The sequence below is a fragment of the Artemia sp. Qi Xiang Cuo genome, chromosome 20 (assembly GCF_049724085.1).
Source record: "Artemia sp. Qi Xiang Cuo chromosome 20, ASM4972408v1, whole genome shotgun sequence".
Taxonomy (NCBI): domain Eukaryota; kingdom Metazoa; phylum Arthropoda; class Branchiopoda; order Anostraca; family Artemiidae; genus Artemia; species Artemia sp. Qi Xiang Cuo.
Genome location: NC_142813.1, coordinates 37,131,097 through 37,149,359, shown reverse-complemented (window position 1 = coordinate 37,149,359; position 18,263 = coordinate 37,131,097). Strand labels below are relative to the sequence as shown.

The window sequence follows — 18,263 nt, the reverse complement described above, 5'->3', positions numbered from 1 at the left end:
ACATCCAATCAAAATTTTGAAATAGCCATTTTGTTTAACGTAGTTCAAAGTTCTAGAAATTAGGTCTTTGAGGATGACGACCCCCCTCACAGCCCTTAAGGTTTGTAATTTATGCCCTGGGGGCATATAAGGTGTTTATAGAAAGTGTTGACGTAGAAAATCAAAAAGGGCTCATTCGATTGGAAATCGAAAGGCCTAGACCAGGGCACTTCGTATCGAAGGAGGTGTTGTAGGAACTTCGAAAAGGCCTCATTCGATTGAAAATAGAAAGAGTTGGTGCCCTTTTTAATAGCCAAAAGTGGTTGGAGGCAATTAATCCTCCTCGCACACCCACCCTCCCATTTGCCCATTATGTTTAAAAACTAAATGTTGCCTTAAAGCTAATCGTCTTTATTAGTGGTTAATGCTATTTTCCCTATGGTAGGAAATTGGGAATAACTGCTGCGATATAAGCTATTTTGCGCTGATTTTTTTTTTGAAGACTCCCGAGTTAGAAATTAAAATAATGTTGGTTTCACTTGTTCAATATATTTGTTAACTTTTGTCGAAAAAAAGAAAACAAGTTATTTTAGTTTGTTGAATAAAAATTTAGAAGATGGGAAATGAAAGTAGATATTTTTGCGGTTGATTCTACTGGTATTTAAAAAAAAAATGTTAGTTGCAGAATTATTAATTTTTATTTTTTTTTTGTGTAAAAAATAATTTTTAGTTTTCATTATTTTCTTGCTATAAGACATGAAATCTGCTCCAAAGGCTAGAATTTTGGACAGTATGCAGATTTTATAATCTACAATGATTACAGAAAGTGTCTGATGTCTATCACAATTTAAATTAAATACAAAAGCAAAATAATACAAATAAAAAAATTGCTCGATTTTTACTTTATTTTCCCATTGTTTCCCGCTTGGTAGCGTTATTTCGTCAGCCAATAGGAAGAAAGCCCGCAATTCTGATTGGACTCTGTTCTGTATATCATTATGACTTTCGGATAGAAACTGTCAAAAAGACCTTTGAGCCATGAGGAAGAAAAATATAAACAGAAGGTGGCTGAATTTAAAATACCGGTAAGTAAATATTACATATACTAATATCCAGTCCAGAAGCTTTTAAAATTACTTCCGATAGGTTCTGGGTTTACGTCCCCGTCAATATAAAATTTATGGAAAAACACTTGTTTTATATGTACAATGGTTAGGAGAAAAATTCACATTAGGCTTCCCAGGCACGTACAAGGTAATTTTATGGAGGAGGATGCAGAAAAATGTTACCAGCTCTACACAAACAATAAAAATTTCTGTTTCAGGTGAAAGGATGTTTTATGATTTGGAGGAAGATTAACTACTTGCCTCCAGGATATCCAAGAGAGGAAGCAAACTTGCTTGAACGTTTTTTAGCTTTGTTTTTTGGGCGAGGCGGGGGGGGAGGGGGCCTTTCTAGAACCTGGTTTCCAGCTATCACTCCTGTGAAGCTGTGAAGACGACATCCCAGGGCCTTAACACGGGAGTTCTGGTATATAATGATATGAAATAAGCTTTACTTCGGCTTTTTTTTATAGTAGTTTCTAAAGGGAAAAAACAATAATCTATCCCTGAGATTTGTAAAGTTATGTCTATCCTTATGAGCTGTATAAAACAGAGCACTTCCAATGGATCATATGAAAATAAAAATGTAATGAAAGTGGAGAAAGCATAAAATATTAACTCAGGAGGTGTGAAGTGGAGACCTTGGATAAAATTGCCGAGGATCTGGAAGATGCAGCTAGACAGCATGATAATAAAAATGTTGTATTGACATGTTAATAAATTAAGAGGGAATAGTCAATCCGGATTTGTCCCAGTGTGGTCCAATCCCCCTTTCTAAGACTATAATGAGAGAAAGTTTGAGATGGCTAGGGCACGTTGTGCGGATGAGAGATAACAGACTGCTGAAGATTTTTTCTTTTCGGTCAACCACCTAGAGCTAAACGGAAAGCAGGTCGTCTGTGGTTGGAGTGGAATGATGTCATAAAGAAAGATTCAAGGGAAATGGGAACTTCCAAGGAGGGTGTAAAAAGGGGGCTTTGAATAGAATAAGATGGATTGGGGGCGTGTGTAGCTGTGTTGGCCTCAGGTGACTTAGTGCTGCGGTGAGTTGTTAGTAGTAGTAGTGTTTCCAATACATCAATAATTACTTCCCTTATGTGTATATATGTTGTGAATGATGGGTTTATCAACCAGCATTCCTTTTTATGTTTCATTTTTTATTTTTAGGAAGGTACAGCTTGGAGAACAAAAAGATGATTTTTCAACCTCATCTGAAATTAGTATAGTCCAAGGTACTATTTCTGAGAGTCCTATGTACCAAACAGGTTTTTCTGATAATTATATTCTACAGGGGCATTACACTCTTTCTTTGTCAAGAGATTTATGCAATTTCAAAGTTCATTGTCTTTTTTTAGTGATAAATCAAAACCAGCATGTCTTGTTTTCGCTGCTATGCAATTATTTTTTCTCAATTTACATCTTAGTGTTAACTGGGCAATGACTAAAGGAATATTTGAAGGTGGAGAAAAAAAGGGGTAATTAGTGATTGGATAATTCGAACCAAAATTTTTGAAAAACGGAATTACTTCTTTAGTTTACGAGATTTTCAAATTTTTTGCGAAAAGATATTTTCTTAAAGATATTGCGATGGTTAGGAATGCCTCACGGGTAATTAAAGAATCGGGTGCTTGCATCAGCAATACAAAGAATAAGCTCAGATACTTAATAAATTTGACGCTTACAAGAGACATTTCTAGAAAGTATTCAAAAGCTTAATTGAAAAGTAACGATAGAATGACATTGTGACTTGACCTAGCTTTACCTCGCCGATGGGGTCGGTATAATACATAAGTAACGTTTGAAAAGTATTGTCAATTTAAAAAGAAGCAATCGGAGATGTTTGATTAACCTTTGCAAAAAAAAAGGGTAATGGGATTTGTGAATTAGAGGAGATGCCATGATTATGTACTGTATAATACACAAGTGATGTTTTGGAGCGTATTGTCAATTTAACGAGAAAATGACTGAAAAGTGTTTTGAGGGAGATGGGTTGCATGGAGGGTTGAGTTGCATGAGAGTTCAGTTAAAGGGGGTACAGTTACACGGGGGTTTCGGTTATACAGGGGTTCAGTTACAAGAGGGTTCAGTTGCACGGGGATTGAGTTCCACGAGAGTACGAGAAAATGACTGAAAAGTGTTTTGAGGGAGATGGGTTGCATGGAGGGTTGAGTTGGATGAGAGTTCAGTTAAAGGAGGTACAGTTACACGGGGGTTTCGGTTATACAGGGGTTCAGTTACAAGAGGGTTCAGTTGCACGGGGGTGGAGTTACATTGGGATGGTGGTACACTAGAGTACGAGAAAATTACTGAAAAATGTTTTGAGGGCGCTTGGTTGCTTGGAGGGTTGAGTTGCATGAAAGTTCAGTGAAAGGGGGTACAGTTACCCGGGGGGGGCGGTTATCCATGGGTTCAGTTACAATCGTGTTCAGTTGAACGGGGGTTGAGTTAAATGGGGATTGAGTTCCACGAGAGTAGTGCTTTGTCGTGGTTTAGCTTGTCACAGTTTTAAAAGAGCTTTACGGGGATTGAGAGAGTCAGTTGCATAATTCCGTGTGATTTTTCTTTACTTGATGGTCATTAAAAACGAAATTTTTGTGTTAAATAAGTAGTTTTTGTATCTTTTAAAAGAGCTTTAAGGGGTTTGAGAGACTCAGTTGCCTGATTCCATGTGGTTTTTCTTCACTTGGTGGTCATTAAAAGCGAAATTTTTGTGTTAAATAAGTTGTTTTTTTATCTTTTAAAGGAGCTTTACAAGGTTTGAGAGACTCAGTTGCCTAATTCCGTGTGGTTTTACTTTACTTAAAGGTCATTAAAAATGAAATTTTTGTGATTACTCAGTAGTTCTTGTATCTTTTAAAAGAGGTTTAAGGAGTTTGAGAGACTCAGTTGTCTGATTTCGTGTGGTTTTTCTTCACTTGGTGGTAATTAAAATCGAAATTTTTGTGTTAAATAATTAGTTTTTTATCTTTTAAAAGAGCTGTACAGGGTTTGAGAGACTCAGTTGCCTAATTCCGTGTGGTTTTCCTTTACTTAATGGTCATTAAAAACGAAATTTTTCTGATAAATCAGTAGTTTTTGTATCTTTTAAAAGAGGTTTTAGGGGTTTGAGAGACTCAGTTGCCTGATTCCGTGTGGTGGTTATACAGAGGTTCAGTTACAAGGGGGGTCAGTTGCTCGGGGGCCTAGTTAAATGGGGATTGAGGTCCACTAGAGTACGAGAAAATGACTGAAAAGTGTTTTGAGGGAGATGGGTTGCATGGAGGGTTGAGTTGCATGAGAGTTCAGTTAAAGGGGGTACAGTTACACGGGTGTTTGGGTTATACAGTGGTTCAGTTACACGGGGGTCCAGTTGCACGGGGGTTGAGTTAAATGGGGATTGAGTTCCACGAGAGTAGTGCTTTGTCGTGGTTTAGCTTGTCACAGTTTTAAAAGAGCTTTACGGGGATTGAGAGAGTCAGTTGCATAATTACGTGTGATTTTTCTTTACTTGATGGTCATTAAAAACGAAATTTTTGTGTTAAATAAGTAGTTTTTGTATCTTTTAAAAGAGCTTTAAGGGGTTTGAGAGACTCAGTTGCCTGATTCCGTGTGGTTTTTGTTCAATTGGTGGTCATTAAAAACGAAATTTTTGTTTTAAATAAGTAGTTTTTGTATCTTTTAAAAGAGCTTTACAGGGTTTGAGAGACTCCTGTTGCCTAATTCCGTGTGGTTTTCCTTTACTTGATGGTTATTAAAAACGAAATTTTTGTGTTAAATAAGTAGTTTTTGTATCTTTTAAAAGAGCTTGACAGGGATTGAGAGACTCAATTGCCGGATTCCGTGTGATTTTTCTTCTTTTCTGTAAAGACATTTGATATCCTAAAAGTGTTTAATTCAAACTTTTTTTAAACTTCGAAATTTTTCAACTTTATTAATTTTTTTCTTTTTGTAAATAACTTAAAATGTCAAAATATTCTTACAGTTCTAACAATTGCGCTCTGTGATTGGTCAGAAACACGATGTGACTTTCCCACTGGTATTCTATGACCGGTTATTCACACTACCTAATCTATTCCATGTATTAAATCAGTGTTTTTTACTCAGTGGACCGATAAACACATAAGTCATATCTTTAAAAAAAAAAAGTGAATATGGAGCATTTTAATAAAGTGTGTTTACATAACAAGTTTATTGTAGAATTGAATGCTGACAAAGAGAAGTATTTAAACTTTGAAACAAGTACAGGTGGTAGCAATATTGGAAATGTATGCATGCATTGTCATGACAGTAAGGAATTAGATTTTTTTGGAATACCGAAAAAATTCAAATCTTATGTTGGTGGTTATGCGAGATTGAGATCTCCAGAGATGATTGCACTCAAAGAGAATGCCAACATAAAAATAATCGTTGATGATAGAGGACAACTCCTTGCTACTGTTGCAGGTAACGCATTACCTACTGATACATCCAATCGTCACCTTTCGGGTATTAGCATTCAACGGAAGATCAATAAAAGAAAGGCCTACTCTTCTACTAATATCGTAAACCATATCTTGTCTACATGCCGAAACTGTTACCTGTGTAAAAATGTGATAATAGACAGTGAAATTGCCAGAAAAATAAAAAGGGCATTGTCAGAAAATATCACGATGGAATATAAAGATGACTCGATGAAAAACAAAGCACCAGCAAACGTTACTGCCATTGCTCAAACAGTCATTGAATCAAATAACACCAAAGACGAAAAGCATATTGAGCCTGTTGATGAGACACCAGTAAAAATTGTGTATGACTCAAAATGGAATAATGATTATTCTACTGATTGCGAACTAAGAGAAAACAATAGCTATAATATCAAGAGAGAACATGGTGAACTATTTTATGGAGCAGATTCTAAATGTCAAAGGTTGATCATTTATATTAATAGTGTATCAAAATATATTTTTTTATTAATATTATACATTGAATTATTTAACTAAAAATATATTATGCATTAAATTTTTGCTTGTTCATTATTTTTAGAGTAAGCTAGCGTGTCAAACCTTTAGAATGTCTAATAAAACGTTGGAGATGCAAGAAAAGGAATTTGCATACATCTATTGTCAGACACATGGGAACAAATTCTTTCTTGAATTCGCCTCCTGGATAAATAAAAAAAGACATTTCATTCAAGAAATTATGACGAAACTCTAAGTAAGCAACAAACTTTTTCTTGAAGTTACCTCATGGATACACAATGCAGAAATTTCATTTAAGAAATTATGAAAAATTGTAAGTAAGTAGCAAATTCTTTCAAAAATATGTTAATACGTTTAAGCAATAAATATCTTTAAGCTTAACCCGTTTTTATTCTTTAGAATAGTTTTAATCATTTCATTAAATTATGAAGAAATTGTAAGTAAGTAACAATAGCTTTCTTGAATTCGCTTCCTGGACACAATACAGATATTTAATTCAAGAAATCATAATAAAATCGCAAGTAAGTAATAAAGTCTTTATTGTTTTCACCTATTGGATACACAATACTGAAATTTCATTAAAGAAATTATGAAGGAATTGTAAATAGGTAACACACTCATGTTACCTCATGGATACACAATGCAGAAATTTCATTTAAGAAATTATCAAAAATTTTAAGTAAGTAGCAAATTCTTTCTTGAATTCGCCTCCTGGGTAAATAAAAAAGACAGTTCATTAAAGAAATTATGAAAAAATTGTAAGTAAGTAGCAAATTCTTTCTTGAATTCCCCTGCTGGATAAACAAAAAAGACATTTCGTTCGAGAAATTATGACAAAATTCCAAGTAAGTAACAAACTCTTTATTATTTTCATGACTTAGATACACGATGTAGAAATTTAATTCAAGAAATTATGAAAAAATTCTCAGTAAGTAACAATTTCTTTCGTGAAGTCAACTCTTGGATACACAATACGGAAATTTCATTTAAGAAATTATGAAAAAAAAAAATTTCTTTCTTGAAGTCAACTCATAGATACACAATACGGAAATTTCATTCAAGAAATTATGAAAATATTTGTAAGTAAGTAACAAACTCTTTTTGTTTTCACCTCTTGGATATACAGTACAGATACTTCATTCAAGAAATTATGAAAAAATCGCATGTAATTAACTTTTTTTTTTCTCTTTATCACAAACAATTTTCACTTAGCTACACGATGTAGAAATTAATTCAAGAAATTAGGAAAAAATTCTCAGTAAGTAACAATTTTTTTCTTGAAGTCAACTCATGGATACACAATACGGAAATTTCATTCAAGAATTTCATGACTTAGATACACGATGTAGAAATTTGATTCAAGAAATTATAAAAAAATTCTCAGCAAGTAACAATTTCTTTCTTGAAGTCATCTCTTGGATACACAATACGGAAATTTCATTCAAGAAATTATGAAAATATTTGTAAGTAAGTAACAAACTCTTTATTGACTTCACCTCTTGGATATACAGTAAAGATACTTCATTCAAGAAATTATGAAAAAATCGCAAGTAATTAACTTTTTTTTATCTTTATAACAAACAATTTTCACTTAGCTAAATGATGTAGAAATTTAATTCAAGAAATTATTTAAAAATTATCAGTAAGTAACAATTTCTTTCTTGAAGTCAACTCTTGGATACGCAATACGGAAATTTCATTCAAGAAATTATGAAAAAATTGTAACTAAGTAGCGAATTCTTTCTTGAATTTACCTGTTGGACAAACAAAAAAGACATTTCGTTCAAGAAATTATTACAAAATTCTAATTAAGTAACAAACTCTTTATTGTTTTCACGAGTTAGATATACGACGTAGAAATTTAATTAAAGAAATTATGAAAAAATTCTCAGTCTAAGTAGAAAATTCTTTCTTGAATTCACCTGTTGGATAAACAAAAAAAAAAAAAAGACATTTCGTTCAAGAAATTATGACAAAATTCTAAGTAAGTAACAAACTTTATTGTTTTCAAGAGTTAGATATACGATGTAGAAATTAAATTCATGAAATTATGAAAAAATTCTCATTAAGTAACCATTTCTTTCATGAAGTCAACTTTTGGATACACAATACGGAAATTTCATTCAAAAAATTATGAAAATATTTGTAAGTAAGTAACACACTCTTTATTAATTTCACCTATTGGATATACAGTACAGATACTTCATTCAAGAAACTATGAAAAAATCTCAAGTAAGTAGCTTTTTTTTCTATTTATCACAAACAATTTTCACTTAGCTACACGATGTAGAAATTTAATTCAAGATATTATGAAAAAAATCTCAGTAAGTAACAATTTCTTTCTTGAAGTCAAATCTTGGATACACACAATACGGAAATTTCATTCAAGAAATTATAAAAAAATATTTGTAAGTAAGTAACAAGCTCTTTATTGATTTCACCTCTTGAATATACAGTACAGATACTTCATTCAAGAAACGTGTTTATCACGTTTCTTGAATGAAGTATCTGTACTGTATATTCAAGAGGTGAAATCAATAAAGAGCTTGTTACTTACAAATATTTTTTATAATTTCTTGAATGAAATTTCCGTATTGTGTGTATCCAAGAGTTGACTTCAAGAAAGATATTGTTACTTACTGAGAATTTTTTCATATTTTCTTGAATTAAATTTCTACATGGCGTAGCTAAGTGAAAATTGTTTGTGATAAAGAGAAAAAAGCTACTTACTTGCGATTTTTCATAATTTCTTGAATGAAGTATCTGTACTGTATATCCAATAGGTGAAATTAATAAAGAGTTTGTTACTTACTTACAAATATTTTCATAATTTTTTGAATGAAATTTCCGTATTGTGTATCCAAAAGTTGACTTCAAGAAAGAAATGGTTACTTACTGAGAATTTTTTCATAATTTCATGAATTTAATTTCTACATCGTATATCTAACTCTTGAAAACAATAAAGTTTGTTACTTATTTATAATTTTTTCATAATTTCTTTAACTAAATGTCTTTTTTGTTTTTTTTTGTTTATCCAACAGGTGAATTCAAGAAGGAATTTGCTACTTAGACTGAGAATTTTTTCATAATTTCTTGAATTTAATTTCTACGTCGTATATCTAACTCGTGAGAACAATAAAGTTTGTTACTTACTTAGAATTTTGTCATAATTTCTTTAACGAAATGTTTTTTTGTTTATCCAACATGTTAATTCAATAAATAATTTTCTACTTAGACTGATAATTTTTCCATAATTTTTTGAATTAAATTTCTACGTCTTATATCTAAATTGTGAAAACAATAAATAGTTTGCTACTTACTTAGAATTTTGTCATAATTTCTTGAACGAAATGTCTTTTTTGTTTGTCCAACAGGTAAATTCAAGAAAGAATTCGCTACTTAGTTACAATATTTTCATAATTTCTTGAATCAAATTTCCGTATTGCGTATCCAAGAGTTGACTTCAAGAAAGAAATTGTTAATTACTGAGAATTTTTCAATAATTTCTTTAATTAAATTTCTACATAATATATATAAGTGAAAAAATATTTTGATAAAGAGAAAAAAAAGTAACTTACTTTCGATTTTTTCACAATTTCTTGAATGAAGTATCTGTACTTTATATCAAAGAGGTGAAATAAATAAAGAGTTTGTTACTTACTTACAAATATTTTCATAATTTCTTGAATGAAATTTCCGCATTGTGTATCCAAGAGATGACTTCAAGAAAGAAATTGTTACTTACTGAGAATTTTTTTAAAATTTCTTGAATCAAATTTCTACATCGTGTATCTAAGTCATGAAATTCTTGAATGAAATTTCCGTATTGTGTATCCATGAGTTGACTTCAAGAAAGAAATTGTTAATTAATTTTAATATTTTTACAAAAATATTTAATTAAATTTATAAATAGAGTAGATAATTTAAAATTGTTTTTTATAAAGTGAAAATAAAGTTACTTAGTTGCGGTTTTTTCATAATTTCTTGAATGAAGTATCTGTAATGTATATCCAAGAGGTGAAAACAAAAAGAGTTTGTTACTTACTTAAAAATATTTTAATAATTTATTTAATTAAATTTACGTATTGTGTATAAAAGATTTTAATTAAATAAAGAAATTTTTTTTTTTATTAATTTATTAAATTAAATTTACGTATTTTTTATACAATATTTTAATTAAATAAATAAATTGTTAATTAATTATAATTCTTTAATAATTTCTTTAATTAATTTTATACAACGTGTATCTAAGTCATGAAAACAATAAAGAGTTTGTTACTTACTTGGAATTTTGTCATAATTTCTCGAACGTAATGTCTTTTTTGTTTATTCAGCAGTTGAATTCAATAAAGAATTTGCTACTTACTTACAATTTTTTAATAATTTCTTTAATTAAATGTATTTTCTATTTACAAAGGAGTCGAATTCAATAAAGAATATTCTACTTACTTAAAATTTTTGATAATTTATTAAATTAAATTTATTAATTGTGTATCAATGAGTTAACATGCGTGTGACCTATTTACAATTCCTTCATAATTTCTTGAAAGAAATTTCAGTATTGTGAATCCAATAGGTGAAAACAATAAAGACTTTATTACTTACTTGCGATTTTATTATGATTTTTTGAATTAAATATCTGTATTGTGTCCAGGAAGCGAATTCAAGAAAGCTGTTGTTACTTACTTACAATTTCTTCATAATTTAATGAAATGATTAAAACTATTCTGAAGAATAAAGATGGGTTAAGCTTAAAAATATTTATTGCTTAAACGCATTAACATATTTTTGAAAGAATTTGCTACTTATTTACAATTTTTGATAATTTCTTAAATGAAATTTCTGCATTGTGTATCCATGAGGTGACTTCAAGAAAGAGTTTGTTGCTTACTTAGAGTTTCGTCATAATTTCTTGAATGAAATGTCTTTTTTTATTTATCCAGGAGGCGAATTCAAGAAAGAATTTGTTCCCATGTGTCTGACAATAGATGTATGCAAATTCCTTTTCTTACATCTCCGACGTTTTATTAGACATTTTAATCGTTCAATATGGTAGCTTACTCTAAAAATAACGAACAAATAACAATGCAATGCATAATATGTTTTTAATGAAATAATGCTATGTAGAATATTAATACAAAAATATATTACGATACATTATTAATATCAATGATTAACTTTGAACATTTTGAATCTGTTCCATAAAATAGTTCACCATGTTCTCTCTTGATATTATAGCTATTGTTTTCTCTTAGTTCGCAATCAGTAGAATAATCATTATTCCATTTTGAGTCATACACAATTTTTACTGGTTTCTCATCAACAGGCTCAATATGCTTTTCGTCTTTGGTATTATTTGGTTCAATGACTGTTTGATCAATGGCAGTAACGTTTGCTGGTGCTTTGTTTTTCATCGATTCATCTTTATATTCCATCGTGATATTTTCTGACAATGCCCTTTTTATTTTTCTGGCAATTTCACTGTCTATTATCACATTTTTACACAGGTAACAGTTTCGGCACGTAGACAAGATATGGTTTACGATATTAGTAGAAGAGTAGGCCTTTCTTTTATTGATCTTCCGTTGAATGCTAATACCCGAAAGGTGATGATTGGATGTATCAGTAGGTAATGTGTTACCTGCAACAGTAGCAAGGAGTTTTCCTCTATCATCAATGATTATTTTTATGTTGGCATTCTCTTTGAGTGCAATCATCTCTGGAGATCTCAATCTCGCATAACCACCAAGATAAGAGTTGAATTTTTTCGGTATTCCAAAGAAATTTAATTCCTTACTGTCACGACAATACAGTAATACATTTACAATAGTGCAACCACCTGTACTTGTTTCAAAGTTTAAATACTTCTATTTGTCAGAATTAAATTCTACAATAACCTTTTTATGTAAAAAAAATTTATTAGAAAGATCCATCTTCACTTTTTTTTTATATATATGACTTATGTGTTTATCGTTCCACTGCGAAAAAAATACTGATTTAATACATGCAATAGATTAGGTAGTGTCAATAACCGGTCATAAAATACCAGTGGGAAAGTCAAATCGTGTCTCTGACCAATCACAGAGCGCAATTGTTAGAACTGTAAGCATATTTTGACATTTTAAGTTATGTACAAAAAGAAAAAAATAAATAAAGTTGAAAAATTTCGAAGTTTATAAAAATTTTGAATTAAACAATTTTAGGATATCGAATGTCTTTACTGAAAAGAAGAAAAATCATACAGAATACGGCAATTGAGTCTCTCGATCCCCGTAAAGCTCTATTAATGGATACATAAACTACTTATTTAACACAAAAATTTTGTTTTTAATGACCATCAAGTAAAGGAAAAACACACGGAATTAGGCAACAGGAGTCTCTCAAACCCTGTAAAGCTCTTTTAAAAGATACAAAAACTACTTATTTAACACAAAAATTTCGTTTTTAATGACCACCAAGTGAAGAAAAACCACACGGAATCAGGCAACTGAGTCTCTCAAACCCCTTAAAGGTCTTTTAAAAGATACAAAATTACTTATTTAACACAAAAATTTCGTTTTTAATGACCATCAAGTAAAGAAAAATCACACGGAATTAGGCGACTGAGTCTCTCAATCCCCGTAAAGCTCTTTTAAAACTGTGACAAGCTAAACCACGACAAAGCACTACTCTCGTGGAACTCAATCCACATTTAACTCCACCCCCGTGGAACTGAACCCACGTGTAACTGAACCCCTGTATAACCGAACCCCCCGTGTAACTGTACCCCCTTTAACTGACCTCTCATGCAACTCAACCCTCCATGGAACCCATATCCCTCAAAACACTTTTCAGTCATTTTCTAGTACTCTCGTGGAACTCAATCCCCATTTAAAACAACCCCCGTGCAACTGAACCCCCTTGTAACTGAACACCTGTATAACCACCACACGGAATCAGGCAACTGAGTCTCTCAAACCCCTTAAAGCTCTTTTAAAAGATACAAAAACTACTTATTTAACACAAAAATTTAGTTTTTAATGACCATCAAGTAAAGGAAAACCACACGGAATCAGGCAACTGAGTCTCTCAAACCCTGTAAAGCTCTTTTAAAAGATACAAAAACTACTGATTTAACACAAAAATTTCGTTTTTAATGACCATCAAGTAAAGGAAAACCACACGGAATTAGGCAACTGAGTCTCTCAAACCCCGTAAAGCTCTTTTAAAAGATACAAAAACCACTTATTTAACACAAAAATTTCATTTTTAATGACCACCAAGTGAAGAAAAACCACACGGAATCAGGCAACTGAGTCTCTCAAACCCCTTAAAGCTCTTTTAAAATATACAAAAACTACTTATTTAACACAAAAATTTCGTTTTTAATGACCATCAAGTAAAGAAAAATCACACGGAATTATGCAACTGAGTCTCTCAATCCCCGTAAAGCTCTTTTAAAACTGTGACAAGCTAAACCATGACAAAGCACTACTCTCGTGGAACTCAATCCCCATTTAACTCAACCCCCGTGCAACTTAACACCCTTGTAACTGAACCCCTGTAGAACCGAAACCCCCGTGTAACTGTACCCCCTTTAACTGAACTCTCATCCAACTCAACCCTCCATGCAACTCATCTCCCTCAAAACACTTCAGTCATTTTCTCGTACTCTCGTGGAACTCAATCCCCATTTAACTCAACCCCCGTGCAACTGAACCCTCTTGTAACTGAACCCCTGTATAACCGAAACCCCCGTGTAACTGTACCTCCTTTAACTGAACTCTCATGCAACTCAACCCTCCATGCAACACATCTCTCTCAAAACACTTTTCAGTCATTTTCTCGTACTCTCGTGGAACTCAATCCCCATTTAACTCAACCCCCGTGCAACTGAACCCCCTTGTAACTGAACCCCTGTATAACCGAAACCCCCGTGTAACTGTACCCCCTGTAACTGAACTCTCATGCAACTCAGCCCTCCATGCAACCCATCTCCCTCAAAACACTTTTCAGTCATTTTCTCGGTAAATTGACAATACGCTCCAAAACATCACTTGTGTATTATACAGTACATAATCATGGCATCTCCTCCAATTCACAAATCCCATTACCCTTTTTTTGCAAAGGTTAATCAAACATCTCCGATTGCTTCTTTTTATATTGACAATACTTTTCAAACGTTACTTATGTATTATACAGACCACATCGGCGAGGTAAAGCTAGGTCAAGTCACAATGTCATTCTATCGTTTCTTTTCAATTAAGCTATTGAATACTTTCTAGCAATGTCTCTTGTAAGCGTCAAATCTATTAAGTATCTGAGCTTATTCTTTGTATTGCTGATGCAAGCATCCCATTCTTTAATTACCCTTGAGGCATTCTTAACCATCGCAATACCTTTACGCAAATATCTTTTCGCAAAAAATTCGCAAATCTCGTAAACTAAAGAAGTAATTACCTTTTTCAAAAATTCTTGTTAAAATTATCCAATCGCTAATTACCCCTTTTTTTCTCCACCTTCAAATGTTCCTTTAGTCATTGCCCAGTTAACACTAAGATGTAAATTGAGAAAAAATAATTGCATAGCAGCGAAACAAGACATGCCGGTTTTTGATTTATCACTAAAAAAAGACATTGAACTTTGAAATTGCATAAATCTCTTGACAAAGAAAGAGTGTAATGCCCCTGTAGAATAGAATTATCAGAAAAACCTGTTTGGTACATAGGACTCTCAGAAATAGTACCTTGGACTATACTGAAATTACAGAAGAACTTTCAGTAAATCCTAAACTAAACGAAGCACAGAATTTGGGAAGCGGTGGAGGTTCTTCTGGTATCGATAGGTCAGCAACATTTACCGATATTGACTTATCTGGAATTTCAGATGGAAATTGCATTGTAAATCTAAGACATTTCCTCAGTGAAGTAGCTTCTGTATTCACACACAAGATTAGTTGTAGACTATCATATGAAAATTTGATAATAAAACAATTAGAAAAGAAAGGCCTGCAAACTGAACTGAAAGTTAAATGTAAAAAGTGTAACTGGAAAAAGAGGATTAAAAATGAACCAGAATGTCCAGTAACAAGTGTAAAAGAATATCTTTCATGCTTTAGTACAGAAAGTAAACAGGTTACTTTCTCAAAAAAAGACTCAATTTTAAAAGGTTGCTTGAATTTGAAGGCCGTTTGGGGAGCCATGAGCACTGGAGGTGGATATTCTACATTGTGTGAACTCTTCGGAGTGCTTGGAGTGAAGCCAATGTCGCAAATAGTTTATTCCCGTATTGAAAGACAGCTGGGTAGTGCTTGGATGAATAGTTTGTCGGAAATTTTGCGAGAAAATGGACGAGAGGCCAGTAGTAACCGTCCAATTACTTGAAAACCTAAATGCAAACTTACGCCTGAAGGCATAGATATGTGTTTAGGTTTTCAAGTAATTGTATGGTTACCAGGGTCATTTGCGTACAAACAGGTCTATAGGTCTTTACACTCTAGGAACGACGCAATTTCAAAGTTCAATGTCTTTTTTTTTTTAGTTCAAAAAAAACCGGTGTCTCTTCTTTTTTACTCGCCTATTATTTTTTGTATATAATCAGGTTCCATATTTGATTCTCCATCAGTTTCGAATCGTTTATATTCGAGATAGCATTTTTTGTAATTAAATAGAAAAAATGGATAATTCTAACCTTTTTATGGTGAGTAAAAAATATTAGCATTATTAAAAAGAAATTGACATTAAGTTAAGGAAGAAATTCTTTACTTACACTAGAACTAAGGGATACTTATACACTTAGAAGCATGTTGTTTTTAGGAGCTTAAAAAACCTATAATTATATTATTGTTTTAAATTTACGGTGTGATTTTTTAAAATGATAATTTAACATTTTTTGTTGTTTTTTTGAAAAAAAAGTGATTATATCTATTGAAAAAAAAAAAAAATTTTTTGTACTACTTTAAATGCCTAACATAAACTGAATTATTTTCCAAAACCTAAAATGCATTTTTTTTTCAAGGAAGTGGACACATGCAATACCCCCCCTTCTGAAAAGAGGGCACGATATAGCGAAGGTGTACTAATGCAAGCTACAAGACCTTCAGTTATCAAATTCGCTACTAGAACTACACAAGACCAGCCAATGCCTGCGAATCTTTTAATGACAGGGACCTCTGACCCCCGTGTCAGCTCCATATCAGCTTGACGGAACTTGAAAAGGGAGTGGACTGCCTTATATAATGACTCATCTCAACCTTCTGAAGATTGTGACCTTAACACCCAACACTTATTACAAATGAGTTCAGATATAGCTGCTAAATCTTATTTTGTAATTATATACATATTTTTTTTTTCTACCCACATTTTCAAAAAATAATACACAATATTATACGTGGAATATATTTTTAAAAACTTAAAATTTTTTTTTAATATATTTCATTTTATTTAATTAAAAAAATTATATATATATATAAATTAATTCTTATAATTAATTTCTATAACAAAAAAAAAAAAAACATTAAATATAAAATTATAAAAAATACTAGTTATAATTAAAAATTAATTTTAGACAAAAAAAAACTAACTATTTGAAAAAACGAAAGTGAAAACAATTGCTCCTATACAGTTAACGCGCACTATTAGACTGGTATTTTCGTGCCTAATGCATTTTAATACATCCGCTATACTTGATCAGATCTATCATCGCCTTTCAATCCGATATGAATTCTAAGTAGGGTCGCATGTAAAGTGGTCTTTAAATAGCAAGGTCTTTATCTTCAATATGCAATTGACACAGTGAAACAGGTTTTTTGATAAGGTCCAAAATAAGGCTTCGATTCTATTTTAAGTAGATGTATTTGTTTGTTAGCTTGTGTAGTCGATTAATTGTCAAACGTCTTTGTTTTCTAGCCCGACTGGGATGTTGTTATATATGACCAGTTTTGCGAACTATGATACCCCACCCCCCTAACTCGAGAGGGTATCGATCCTCCTACATCGAAGGAAGCTCCCGGTTCCCAAGGATCCTCCCCGGGAGAGGGGGAGGGGAGGGAGGGTTCTAAAAAAGGACCATCCAACATTTTAATTGCACTTTAATTGTTGATATGAATGGAGAAAAAAGTTCTTCTCTCTCTTACAAGCATTTATTCAGCCCAGGTCAACTTCAAACAAATCCGTTGACAAAATACACAGGAAAATACTGATTATTGAGAAGGTAGCAACATCAACCACCGACATATGGAGTTTATACTTTTAAAAAATACAAAGTTCAATATTCGAAACTAGCTTCTGCAGGAGCTTAGGATAGTAGTGGTGACAAATTAGATATAAGTAGAAATTGCCCCCCCTATTTTTGAAAAAATAACTTTTTGTGGTATTTATATTTTTTAAAAAAATACAAAGTTCAATATTCGAACCTATCAGCAATACATCTACCATTTCACTTGTACTTCGTTCGGTTACGTATTGCTCTAGTGCCCATTTTAATAGTTGAAAGTGATTGGAGGGCAACTAGCCCCCCCCCCCTGCGCCCATTATTCCTCCAAACACATCCAATAAAAATTTCGAGATAGTCATTTTGTCCAGCGTAGTTGATTTCCAGATAGAAAATATGTTTTTGAGTAGGACAATTACCTACAACCCTCGGGACAAGGGTTTTAAGTTATGCCGTGGGGTCAGATAAGGTTTTTATAGAAGGTGTTGTCGTAGAAACTTCAAGAAAGGCTCATTCTATTGGAAATTCAAAGGGCTAGTACCCTTTTCAAATAATCGAAAGTGATTGGAGGGCAACTAGCCCCCCCACGCCCATCATTCCCCCACACACATCCCATCAAAATTTTGAGCTAGCTATTTTGTTCAGCGTACTTGTTTTTTACATAGAAAATATGATTTCGGGGAGGACACTCCCCCAAAACCCTCAAGGCAAGGGTTTTATGTTATGTCCTGGGGGCATAGAAGGTTTTTATAGAAGGCGTTGTCATAGAAACTTCAAAACAGGCTAATTGGATTGGAAATTCACAGGGCGAGTACCCTTTTTAATAGTCGAAAGTAATTGGAGGGCACCTAGCCCCCCCCCCAAGCCCATCCGTCCTCCACACCCAGCCCATCAAAATTTTGAGATAGCCAGTTTGTTCAGCGTAGTTGATTTCCAGATAGAAAATATCTTTTTGATGAGGACACTCCCCTACGACCCTCAGGGCAAGGATTTTAAGCTATGCCCTGGGGGCATATGAGGTTTTTATAGAAGGCGCTGTCGTAGAAACCTCAAA

At 32.5% G+C, this 18,263-nt stretch overlaps 1 protein-coding gene across 1 annotated transcript; it reads left to right on the top strand.

Moving 5' to 3' along the window:
• Positions 1 to 1,017: 1,017 nt before the first annotated feature.
• LOC148940164 (uncharacterized) lies at positions 1,018 to 15,381 on the top strand. The gene is made up of 2 exons (XM_089106086.1): positions 1,018 to 1,064; positions 14,727 to 15,381. Exons 1-2 carry the CDS (start codon positions 1,018 to 1,020, stop codon positions 15,379 to 15,381), a joined length of 702 nt encoding a protein of 233 aa, XP_088962212.1.
• Positions 15,382 to 18,263: the final 2,882 nt, after the last annotated feature.

Excerpts from the sequence above, each read along its gene's own strand:
- LOC148940164 (XM_089106086.1), top strand. The coding sequence starts at position 1,018 with ATGAGGAAGAAAAATATAAACAGAAGGTGGCTGAATTTAAAATACCG. Across the intron at positions 1,065-14,726 it reads TGGCTGAATTTAAAATACCG|GACTCTCAGAAATAGTACCT; the intron begins GTAAGTAAATAT and ends TTTGGTACATAG.